General features: G+C 42.3%; 1 protein-coding gene across 9 annotated transcripts in view; it reads left to right on the forward strand.

Moving 5' to 3' along the window:
• The window catches only part of ICA1 (islet cell autoantigen 1), a 131,089-nt gene that overhangs the window by 94,996 nt on the left and 22,995 nt on the right, over positions 1 to 13,098 (forward strand). For all 9 annotated transcript variants that reach the window (XM_090287183.1, XM_090287184.1, XM_090287189.1 and 6 more), the window contains exons 9-10: positions 8,551 to 8,648; positions 10,658 to 10,710. In XM_090287183.1, the coding sequence (XP_090143309.1) occupies positions 8,551 to 8,648; positions 10,658 to 10,710 (151 nt within the window). The remainder of the gene's footprint in view (positions 1 to 8,550; positions 8,649 to 10,657; positions 10,711 to 13,098) is intronic.

A 13,098-nucleotide genomic window follows, 5' to 3' on the forward strand; every position in this document is an offset into this window, starting at 1 on the left:
TCTGTATAGAGGCGTGCGCTGGGGCCTTTGAAGAAGTGGACACGCTCATTCAGAGCTGTTAGACAAAAAGGCCTGTCCCCTCTGCGTCTGTATGTTCAGAGGGATCCGAGTGGCTGTGTTTACTGAAACTGCCTGGTAGCAAAGTGTCTTCCTATGATGGGCCCACCCCCGTGTTTTGGAAGGAAAGCAGGTTTTTGGCTCTGAGTACAGCATAAAGCACAGTAAGGAAGAGCACAAGCTCGGGAGCCAGCAGACCTGGCTTGAAGTCCAGTACTGTCACTTTTCAGTCGTGTCGCGGTGACGGCGGCAGTAAGAGCAGTGGCGCTGGTAGCCCCGCCATTTTCACCCGGGGTGACTGGCGTTGCAGTGAGTTCCACAGGCAAGGCTGAGTGGCAGTGGGACAGGTCTCCCAGGTAACCCAGCCCACTCCCTGCCTGACTCCCGCAGGTGCTCTGGCAGCTCCGTCCCAGCTGCCCTCTGCCCTGCCCGCCAGTCTGCGCTCCTCTAATACCCACGGGGACCTGAGCTGGTGGGGCAGGCCTGCCGGCCAGACAGCAAGAAGAGCCTCCCGCCCCTGCCACGGTCTCGTTCTAAAAGTGCAATTTGCCTTTGCAACTGGTTCTTCGTGCCAGATTTCTAACTCTTAAGTAAGCTGAATTTGAAAACCTAACTCTGAGCATGTTCAAAAATAACCATTGGAACAGCTGTGCCCCTGTTCCCTCCCTTCTCTCCCGGGGTCTGGGACCCAGCACTGTTGTGTGGAACATCATTCTGGAGACCAGCATGCCTTTAGCTTCCGCAATTCAGAAAAGATCTTTTTCTGAATTTTGTTTTTCTCAGATTCATACGCCTAACAGCCTTCTTCCACCCACCTCCACATTTCTCAGTTAATCACTTGAACATTTACCGACAAGCCACATGGCTCTGTAGTTACTTGCTTTGAAAATAAAGCCATAATAGTTTTTATGAAAATTGGGTAAATATCTGTGCAATGCTATTTTCGTTGCCAGTCCTAACATAGCAATTACTCATGGCGAGCATCCAGAATATCCCTTTAGACTTTCAACTTTTCTCTCAGTGTCATTACTTTGCACAGCATTTAGCAGAACGATTTTTTTTTTTTTTTTACCCAAGCTGCTCCAGGCCAGATCATTGCAAGCAGCAAATTGGGATGCACCCAGGTCACTGGGAGAGAAGTGATTAGAGGGGCTGACCACGACCACTGCCGAAATCTGAGGTGGGCAAGCCAGAGTGTGACTGGTCATTAGTTCATCCATCCCTTGTGATGACTGGTATTTGTTTTTCTGGGCAACTGGTAGCTCAGGCCCTACTCACAACAGTAAGTTCTCTGTAACCCCACCTCTTCTCATTCCCTAACTCTTCATCGAGGGGAAAAGAAAAATTATCATTGTGTGGGTGGTTACTTTCTGCCAAGCATTCTGCCAAGGGCAAGGTGTAGTCATGTCTAGGAGAGTTCGTCATGGTATGCGTGACTCTAATATACCAAGGTGGGGTATTATAATTAATAATACTGTTAGGTTCATCATTAACGTATAGAAAAGAAAGTGCATATATTTTATTTTATTAAAAAAAATAACTTTATCCAAGGATATGTTTATTGATTTTAGAGAGCGAGGCGGAGGGTGGGGGGTGAGAAAGCGAGAATATCAATGTGAGAGAGAAACATTGATCAGTTGCCTCCCATATTCACTGTGACTGGGGATCAAATCTGCAACCTTTTGTTGTACGGGATGACACTCCAACCAGCCCAGCCACCCAGCCAGGGCAAAGTGCATATATTTTAGTTAACTCTCAAAATAACCTTGCGAAGATGAGCATACTTGTTCTTGTTTCCATGTTTCCAAGAGGAAAATGAAGCTCAGAAAGACCCAGTTATTTGCCCAAGGCCACACGCTCAGCATGTGGTCAGTCTGGGGTCAGGCATTCTCATGCTTTTTCACTCTGCCATGTGCCATCTCTTCCAGGTGGCCCTTCTGGCCATGAGACAGGAGAGCAGGAGAAAGCAGAAGTGCCACCTTTAAGAGGTACATCTATAAACTTTCCATTAAAAATAACACTTTGAAATGTTTGCTTGTAGGCGAAAGCATCTTTTATGTCAGTCCCCCAGATACCTGGGAACCTATGATCCTTGCTTTAGAATTTGGAATGGAGTCCTCTGGATCTCATTGGCACTTCCCATGAAAGGGGAGCTCAGTACCTGTTCTTGGCTGGGCTATTTAATACTCTTTCTTAGCCAGGTGCAGAATTTTAAAGACCAGGATTCAAATATTGCTTCTACCTGTTTGTGGTTGCATGGCCTTAAGCAAGTTACTGCACATCTTCGAGTCTTCATTTTCATGTTGGAAAATCAGGACCACACTGTTTGCCTGAGCTTTGTGAGATGGGTAAAACATGCAATGCAGTATATAATACAGGATGAACCCCGGCGACATCTAATTCCTTTTAGATTTTTAAAAGCCATTGATAAGAAAGCACATTTTTAGTGCTTACCGTGAATGTGGTACTGTGCAGAAGCATTATTCACTTAATCCTCAAGATGTCCCAAGAAAGGTATTCTTGTTATTAGCTCCATAGTTCTGATGGGTAAACAGGGGCCCCAAGGGGAGGGGGGGGGTACCATTTTCCATGTCATAGCACTACGTGATCTGTTTCCAAAGTCCATCTCTTTCCTGGACGCTATCGTGCCTTCCCAGTACTAGTTTTCCTTATTTCATTTCTATTTTTTTTTTAATGTGGCTTTCCTTCTGAGTAGGAAGGATATCTTTAAAAAAAATTTTTTAAATTGATTTTAGAGAGAGAAGAAAGAAGAGAAAGAGGGAAGAGAGAGAGAAAGAGAGTGAGAGAGGGAGAGACGGGGGGAGAGAGAGAGAGAGAGAGAAACATCAATGTGTTGCTCCAGTCACTCATGCGTTCACTTGTCACTTCTTATATGTGCACTGACTGGAGATTGAGCCCGCAACCCATGGCATTGGGATAACACTCTAACCAACTGAGCTACCCAGCCAGTGCCCTACTTATTTTAAAGAATAAGGTTATAATCCTGGTTTGGTGGTTCAGTTGTTTGGAGCATTGTCTCGTGCATCAAAAGGTTGTGGGTTCGATCCCTGGTAGGGGCGTGTACGGGAGGCAACCAATGGCTGCTTCTCTCATAGATGTTTCTCTCTCTCTCTCTCTCCCCCTCTCCCCCACCTCTCTTTAACCAATAAACATATCCATAGGTGAAGATTTTTTTAAAGATTATATAATTTATGATTGTGTTTATTTTTCTCTAATTTTACTCTTTAACATTTTGTTCTATAGTACAACTCGAGACTGCCTTCTGGTCCTAGATTAATAGTGTTCCTTATATAGTGTCTTCATAAACTTAAAACTTCATAACTGCATGGGTGGGGAGGGCACATGCTTCCTGTCCATGAATTGTGTGGCTCATACACATCATGTCCTCTGCTTTTTATCCTTCATGTGCTACCAATTATATAAACATAAACACACACACCCAGCTGAGTCCAGCATCTTTTTGCCATGCCTCACTATTTTGAGCACTTTTATTTCCTTTTATGGACAATATTTGGCACCTTCATATGCATGCCGTATAAATAATGGGAAGTAGCATAAGAGAAGTAAATGTCGTAATTAAAGATTCAAGAAAATGTTATCCAAGTGTCAAAGTCAAACATTAAATTTAGGTCACATATTAGGGCTGGCTGCTGGCCTTTTGTCTGTGAATTTTGTTTGCAGAGTCGTTTTGCTTTCATTCAGATGACTGTTGCTCTTGCTTCTTATTTTCCTAATATAGGAAGTAGTACCTCCCGTTATTATATTAAGCTGTTTCCTTTCTAAGACACTTTGCAAGCTCAGTCTGTGCATTTCCTCTGTCACACTAATCTTATATATCATGTGTGTGCTTCCTGAAACCATTTAAGCCTTGATGGAAACTATTAGCATGTCAGTGCAGGCTTAACAGAGAAAGGTTGCTTAGCCTGAAAACATTCTTTGCTCTGCAGAGAACTGTTCCATTTTATGTGATGTTGTACGGCTGCTAATAGTGATTTTCACAAGCAATTTTAATGAAGGACCTAGAGGGGTTGGGGTTAGAAACCGAATGCTTTGACGTTTCATTTCTGCATGTGAATTTGAATGTGGCTTCCATCAGCCTATGGTACGAAATGGTTCCATCTGATGGTTGCCTCATCTGTACTGTCCACCAGGCCTCCGGTTCATTTTGCCTGAGCAGGTGTTCATGTCACACAGAAAATGCTGTCACCTCTGACTTTCACCGATGCTACAGGGTTAAGTGTTTTCAGCTGAGTTGTGGACTTTAATCTAAAGAATCACCTCCACCCCAGCCCCCAGTTGGGCTTTTAATCAAATCTTGGGGAGAGCAGTGGTCCACCAAGTAGGAAATCCTGTGGACATGCTTTCTCCTCTCTGATGTTTCAGAGTTCCTCTAAGCCTCTTTATCTCTTCAATATATACCATCTTTGTAAGAAACAAGTTCCACATGTGTTGTGGGGGTTTATTTCCCTGCTATATAGAGGAGTATTTAGCTTAGTTTGAGCTAAAACTCTTACTTTAAGGGATTTCCCTTGAAAATGTTCTAAAATTGATTGTGGTGATGATTGCACAACTCTGACTACTAAATATCACTGAAGTGTATTCTTTAAATGGGTGAATTCTATGGTACATGATATCTCAGTAAAGCTGATATGTGTGTGCATATGCACACCATTCCCCTTGGTTCAAAATTTGAATATTTAATCAATAAGCCCATGTGTTCAGTGTTATTTTTTGCTTGCGATTTCATAAACCTTCTCTTATTACTCTCCTGAGCCTTTGAATTTTCTAGCTAAAGAGCTCTAATTTTTGTAGTATAACCTCCTGTACATTAATTTACCAATCAACAAGTCCCTATTTAGCATCTCTTTTAAGTAGCAACAGCCAACATATAAAAGGGACAGTGGTAATAGTAGGACGAGAGGAGCTTTTGTCACGGGAATTATTAATAATAAATTAAAGTAGCAATTGGAGCTGCAGCCCTTCTGCCGGAGAAGCACAATAGTGATTTAACTGTGACTGTGGTGACAGGGCGCCAACAATTGAGTCCCTGCTAATGGCCCAACAGGGGAAGGGGTTGAAAAGAAGGAGGGAGTGGTTTACATTACAAAGGGAGTGTCTGAGAGCTGTTCAAGTGTGGCTCTGAGGGGAGGTCAGGCGGGAGACAGAGGGGATGATAACCATGGAGCTGTCAAGGGCATCTCAGGGGCTTAGGCAGTGCTGCGGCCCGAGACACAGGCCAGCTGAGAGCAGACAGGTCCTGGCCCGGCCTGGTGCTAACTGATAAAAAGGAAATGCAGCAAGAGGATAATGAAGCAAACTAGGGGACCTGGACAAGTGTCACAGAATCCAAAAGTGAGTCTTGGAGCCATTGGAACTTTAGCTGAAAAAACTCGTGGCTGGAGTTTTGGACCAAGGCTGGACCACTCTTTGGGAGAGTAAAGCTGCATCAAGGACTCTGTGTGTGTGTGTGTGTGTGTGTGTGTGTGTGTGTGTGTGTGTGTGTGTGAATAAAATGCCATGATTGGCAGATCTATTGAAAAAGAGTAGGTCCTTGACATCTGTTAAACTCCTCCTTAAGGTTGCACATTTCCAAAACACACACACACACACGCCCTGCTTTTACCAGATGCTGTGGGGTATATTATTAAAGAGAAACACAACATCTAGACTGCAGTCCATATTCCAATTGCCTCGTTTGTTCCAGCTGTTCTTTATAGCACTTACCCTCTAGCAAGGACCGATCATGGATTCCATTTGGCTCACATGCATTAGAGAGACAGAGAGAGCCCAAGAATATGAAGGAACTAATGAGGCAAAATGTTAAATATTGATGAATGCCGGTAAAGGAATGTTCTCCCTACATGACCCCTGCTGACCTCTTTATCCGGGTCCCATAAGTCTTGTCCAGTTGCTCACTATACCACAGCCCCAGTGGCGTTCTTTTTGTTCCTAGTACAAGCCAAGCTCTCCCCACCTTTAGACCTCTGCACTCAGGGCCCCCTCTTTTCCCTCAGCTGCACTTGCCTGGCTTCTCTGTGTCATTTAGCTCTCAGTTGAAATATTACTTCCAAGAGAGGACATTTCTGTTAACTGAAGTACTGATACAACCACTTACTATCCCCCTATTTTAATTCTCTGCCTAGACCTATTGCTAGCTGATAATTTTGTCTGTCTCAGTTACCAGTGTCTCCTCCCTAGCAACCAAAACAGCACCTAGGTGCTCAAAAACTATTTGTTGACTGAGTGTACTAATCTAAATGCCCAGAAATAGGAAGTCATTACAAATAGTGGCAATGCCTATGAATGTGGTCTGTGTAAGAAAATGCTTCAGGTCTTTAATCAGGGACATATATTCAATGAGAAGACCTTGGCTGTACACTAGAATAATGATGAATACATGTTCATTTATGTATTTTAATTCAATATTAAATGTTTTAGAATCATAAAATCTTTTCTATATTTTTCCACTATAATCAAGAGGATTTTTCTTTTTTCCTTCATTGCTTTTGGAGAGAGAGGAAGAGAGAGAGAAAAACATCTATGCGAGAGAGAAGCATCAATTGGTTACCTCCTATAGGTGTCCAGACTGGGAATCAAACCTGTAACCTAGGCATGTGCCCTGACTAGGAACTGAACTGCAACCTTTTGGTTATAGGATGACACTCCAACCAACTGAGCCACACTGGCCGGGGCATAAATAGTGTTTTTGATTATGAAATACAGGCAAAAGTTATATGGGTTAAGAGGGCATCTATTGTTCATAAAATATATATATATACACACACAGAGATTCCAAGTTGATAAGTAGTATGAACATTAGAAAAGCAAGGAAATGCATGAAAGTAAGAGCTCATTATTTTGGGGAAATGAAATTATGAGTGGTTTTTCCTATTTAAATTTTTCTAGTGTTCTCCATGTAGTTCTGTTATTTTTCTAATTTAAAAATATTTTTAAGTGACAAAAAATAATACAGAATAGATATAATCAAACATTAATAAAACTGTGAATAGCATTTGGAGATGGAAGGAACTTTCTTGAATCTGGCGTGTTATTGCATGAAGCTTTATGAAAAATAGTGGTAATTCATCTGGGCTTTGTGAAGACATATTTTGAGGGTGGACAGATAAGTAAGTAGAGCTTTTTGGGGGTTAAGAAGCAGAATGAACAAAGATGGGAAGGAACCAGCTAATTCATAGGAGACGAACCTAAATGAATGGAAAGCTCACATTTTGGGGATAGTGGGAAATGATTTGGGAGAGGAAGATAGAAGATCTTTAAAACTATGCAGAGGTTTAGACTAGAAGTGGAAAGAAATAAGGAACTACTATAGGTTCTTGAGAAAACGGATAGCATGATGGCCTTGGTGTTTTAGGAAAATTATTCTGTGCAGGGAGTGAACCAGAGCTGGCAGTTAGGAGGAGTGAGGCCAGCATCCATCTGGTATTCATGGCAGACACCAGAATCGATCACAGCTCTGCTCTGCTGAGACCCGGCCTCCATCCCATCTTCTTCCAGCCCTCCAGTCAGTCATCACTGATTAATCAGAGCTGACAGGATGCTCAACTGCCTTTTTCTGTGCATGTTGTCGCCCCAGAGAAGTGAAGGCTGGGGAGATGGAAGGCAGGAGAGAAGAGACGTGAAGGCCCAATGGATGGACTTGAATGGTTCTGAAAATATAAGCAGGAAAAGCATCTTGAGATGCTTCTCTTGTGTTTGTAAGTTTGTCTTTTATTTAGGGCCAGAAATAGAGATCTTTTTGTATAATTCATCATTCAGTTGTTAGAGAAATGTTCTCCTTTTTAAGGCTTTGTCACTGGAGTACAGGTTTTAGGCAGTTGCTTTTTAAAAAGTCTTTCCTTAAATATTTAATAAACCTTGAGAACAGTTACTCCAAGAAATTATGTTTCATAAAAAGACTCCCCCCCACCTTCAATCTACAAAGATTTAGATGCACTTGCTGCGTCCACTCGTGGGAGTTAATTTCTCAGAACATGTTCAGCCACTATTTCTGGTTTTTTAAAGGTTTGTTTTTTCTCTTTTTTTAAAGCTGTTTTTAGATTGTGGAATAGCAAACAAAATTAAAAATAAAATGAAATTGTCTCATCTTTGGGGGAGAAAACCTACTCTGTCAGTGTGTGGGCTGCAAGCAGAACAGAATGTTTATCTTAACTGCATGTTAAAGATGGAAAATAAAGTTAGCAATAGCCAAAAGGCCTTCTTTTGAATAACTTATCACAAAAGGGGAAACATAAATCTAGTGGCAAAACAACTTTCCATTATAGGCTAGTATTTCTTCGATGGGTCAGAGAACATATAAAATTTCATTTCTGTCCACTTGATTGATTTATGACCTCTTCAAATCTCTCATTCAAGGTTTGGTTGCTGGGACCAGGAGCAGTTGGATTTTTTATGGATGATCTTTTTTTTTTTTTCCTTTTGTTCTCTTCTCTATTATCTATGCTTGTGATCAAGAGCTTACAGGACCCCATGAAAAAACTGGCTGAGAAGCAAGAAAGGAAGAAACTCACCCAGCAGGGAAGTGCTGAGGCCACAGCAGAAGAGCCAAGTCAGTAAGTCACCAGCCATTTAACATATTTGACTTGTCTTGACATCTTTGTTCCCGCAGGTGAGGGCAGTGTGGTCCAAATTGACCAAGTTGGTCAGGGCCTCGGATCCAGGGCAATTGCTTTACTCCCTCACTTCTGAGAGTAGATGTGTTCCCATTGGGACCAAACTCCCCAGCACATTTTTCTACTAGACCAGGACTCACCCCAATAAGAAACTCATTTCTGGGGCACTTAGAAGGGACACACTTGTGAAGCATTTAGTGGGGCACTGCTGTCCAGCCTCTGCTTTCTGGACTCTCTGTGGTCCTTTTGTCACCCCCACTTACAAGATCCCGTCCTAGATAGGAAATCCCCTGGCTTTTGTCTCAAAGAAGGAAATAACCTATGACATTGCCTCGTAAGTCATCTCATGCTTAGGTGTTATCATCCGAAAGTGCTGGGTTTTGACACGTTGTGTTCTACTCTTCAGACCAGCTGTGTTCTCCTCTGTGAGGCGGAGAGCAGCTCTGGGTACAGGAAGTGACTGCTTCTCTTCGTCTGGCCTCTTTGCAAAGAAGGCGCCTCTAGTCATTTTACATAATGAGAGAACGTTCGACGTATATGGTGCAAACCTTCTCATACAGCCAGGAGAGGTTTAAATGTGGATCTGTCTTTTTCTATTGAGATGTCACAGCCTGCAGGAGCAGCATTAACCTTGGACGGGCCTGCCCTAGGAAACCAAAATAGATTACCTACCATTTGCTACTCCTTTCCCACACACACACACACAAAATTAGATGACACTCGTACAGCAAAGCAGCCTTATATTTTTACTGTGTTTCCAAATTAAGTTTCAAATATATGTATGTGTGTGTGTGTTTGTCCCAGTCAAATATTTGCTACCAATATTCCCCCCAATGGATGGACATTAATTGGTTCTGAAAATATAATCAGGAAAAGCAAATATCTTTAGTGCAGAACAAAAATAAGTTTTCACTGTAGGAAGGCTATAAAATGTGATCTCAGTGGAGGACAGTTGACTATTGGGGAAGCAGTTTAACCTGTTCCCAGTAATAAAAATAAAAACAGCTACTCGTTAGAAAGCACCTACTATGTACAGAGCACAGTGCCAGGAGCTTTATTTATGTCATCTCATGGTCACCCTCCATGTAACCAGTGTGGGCACTTCCCCAGCGTGGAAGTGTGGGAGTGGGGCTCAGGGAGGTTAAGGGACTGCCCGCCACACCTTGTGTAGTAGGAGGCAGCGCCGGCAGTGAGACCTGGCATCTTCTTTTCACCACGTCTGTTACTACAGGCGAGAGAAAGCCTTAGCCTTTACTCAGAAGGGAACTACCCAAGATCATCTAGATGAGTTTTAAATCATTTCAGATTTCTGCTTTTATTGAGTACTTCGTTTTTAAAACCTCAACTATATAATCCAAAAACTATTTTGAAAGACAATGAAAATGTAACAAGAAGTTTTTCAGGAGGAGCAGGTACAGGTGAACCACTATAGAAGGAAGGAGGTTTGGAGGCGCCAGCTTGGTCTCAGGGTGCGGCCATAGCTCTGCTGTGATCTTACCCACGCGTGGCGAGAGCCAACTTTGGTGACAGTCATCTGCATTTGAGGGCGATGCCGCTCTCAGCCTCATGTAATTCAATTAACCTCCTGAGATGTCCTCCAGAAATTAGGATAAACACCTGCTTGCCCACTGGTTTTTTAACTATGTTTTTAAAAAGGGTAACTTAAGTATCTGTGTTTCTTATACCTAACTAATCACCTAGATATTTACAGAATATGTGCCTTACAATAAAACAAGATTAGATATGGAGATGCTACTAACCAGTCTTGGGACAGGAGAAAGCAAGCAAATATATTTCTTCTTCAAAAAAACATAGCCTGTAAATGACTATATAGTCACCTTGTGTGTGTGTGTTGTAAGTGCAGTAATAGATATTGTACAGAATAGCTGGCTGTATCATAAATATAACATGTCAGAACTAGATTACTTAACTTTTCTTTTTATTTTAAGGTTAATTTCATTAGAGGAAGAAAACCAGTGCAAGGAATCTTCTATTTTTAAGAGTAAGTTTTGACTTTTATTTAGAATTGATTCTGAAATACTACTGCTCAATTGTCTTTCTCGGCAAACTCCTCCTAGGCCTTTCTTCTTTTCCAATTGAGAACATTATATATTAATATGCTTTCAGTCTTAAATTTTCATAGCCCAATGATGTTGACCCTAGAGTATTATAGAGAGAGGTTGTATATTTGGAACCAGAAAATAGCATCATTAGTCACCTTGGCAGCAGCCAGTCAGAGGAGTATCCACACTTGAGACTCAGCAGAGAGCTATTTCTTGTACACAGTTGATATCATTGCAGTTATTCCCATTACTAGTTCTAACTGCCATTTGGCCTGGAGAGTTTTAATAAGGTCACGTGATAGATCCTGTGGGTATGGTTTTCACTGTGCTGTGTGGTGGGTGTCAGTCATTGCAGGGAAAAGAGGGAAAGAGCTCGACAGCGCTTTTCAGGTGATGCCCGGACCTGCTCTGCAATGAGTGACCCCAGATCCCTCTGTGTACCAACCCTCCTGTGGTCATAAAAGGGACCAGAGCATTGGTGGATGACACCACATGCTGTGAGCGGCTTGTCAGCTCTCCCTGTCTCCGGCCATTACTGCCAGTTCTGTCATTGGTTCATCTTCTCAATAAGGAGCAGAGGGAATGGTAAATTGGGGTAGGACTAAGGTGATGTAATATCAAGCCTTTTATTGGGACTCAAAATCCTCAGAGGTGCAGGGGACTATCCTACAGGTAGTAGGAAGAGAACTCACTTACCCAGCCCACTGCTCAGCCTGGCCCTCCCCGCGGCGTACCCTATGCTGTGGTGCTTGGCCTTTCTGGGAGACGGGAAGAGCATAGTAGACCCTGAAAGTTCCCTCTCTTCCATCCTCTCCTCCACCCCCTGTTGTCCTTCTGTCTTCCTTCCTACTTTTCCAACCACTTGCTTCACCTACTTTATTCCTCTCCCCCCTTACTGCTTCATTTGATTCTCTCCCATTTGCCATTCAACAGGAAAAAACCAGCTCTCACTTTCTTGTCTCTCTAGGTTGGTTTCCATCATCCATTCACACATGGACTTGTTCACTGACTCACGTACTTGTTCATTTCTTTGACAGAAGTTTATTGAGGGCCTTCTCTGTGGCAGACACAGCCCTAGGCTCTGGGCACATAGTGGTTCAACAGACATGGTCAGATTGTTCCAGGATGGGTCACAGTCAGAGGGGCAGCAGGTGTCAGTCTAACAATTACATGTAACAGGGCAACTCCAGACTTGGTAACATGTGTGATTGGAAGACATCACCTGTCTGAGAGATCAGGGAACTAGCTAAGTCAAGTGCTGTTGTAAGACCTGTCAAAGCAAAAGAAACAGCCTGGGCCAAGATTATGAACAAGGGAGGACCAGGAGAAGGTCAGAGGGAGGGAGCGAGTGGCAGGAGAAGGCAGAGAGGCAGGCCAGCCTGGTCTCATTGGCCACGTAAGAGCTCTCTGACAATGGTTCCATACCCTCCAACCTCAGTATCCCTCAGGTCCTGACAGCATGAATCATGTTGAGGGTAATCTAAGTAATCAAAACAAAAAATTTTAGTTCTATAGGAGAAGGTTGACTCCAGTTTATTATATTTGTATTCAATTTACTTATCTATTAATATATAAATCATATATTCATACAATTGGTGACAATACAAGAGTATCAAATTTTCCTTTTCTTTGTGCAACATGTTCACTTGCTAGTGGCATTTCCATAATATTTTGAGACTATAAATATTGATTGCCTTGCTTTTATATGTACGCAGAATGAAATCCATTAAAATGAAGTGTCATCTTTTATTCTATGACCTGCAGAAAGTCTAATGTTTATATGAGCAAACCAAGTTTTAAGGCTCTTCTATTGTGTGTGTGTGTGTATTAACACACACATACATGTATACTTTATTATTTAGAGCAGGTCTTTGTTCCCAGCAAAACTAGTTAGAAGGTACAAAGATTTCCCATGTACACCGTGTCCACATGTGCACAGCCTGCCCCGTTAATAACATTGCCCACCAGAGAGGTGCATTTGTTATAATTGATGAACCAAGGTTAACAAATCTCATTCCCAAACTCCATAGTTTACATTAGAACTCATTCTTAGTGTTATATAGCCTATGGGTTTGGCCAAATATATAATGACGTGTATCCACCAGTTCGGTATCATACAGAATAGTTTCACTGTCCTAAAAATCCCCATGGCTTCACCTATTCAACTTTCTCTCCCCTCAAACTCCTGGCAACCACTGATCTTTTTACTGTGTTCATAGCTTTGCCTTTTCCATAATGTTGTATCATTGGAATTGTACAACAAATAGTCTTTACAGATTGGCTTCTTTTACTCAGTAACCCGCCCTTTTATTTTAGCCTGGCCCTTC

Source organism: Furipterus horrens, unplaced genomic scaffold (assembly GCF_987537825.1).
Source record: "Furipterus horrens unplaced genomic scaffold, mFurHor1.1.pri manual_scaffold_9, whole genome shotgun sequence".
NCBI lineage: Eukaryota > Metazoa > Chordata > Mammalia > Chiroptera > Furipteridae > Furipterus > Furipterus horrens.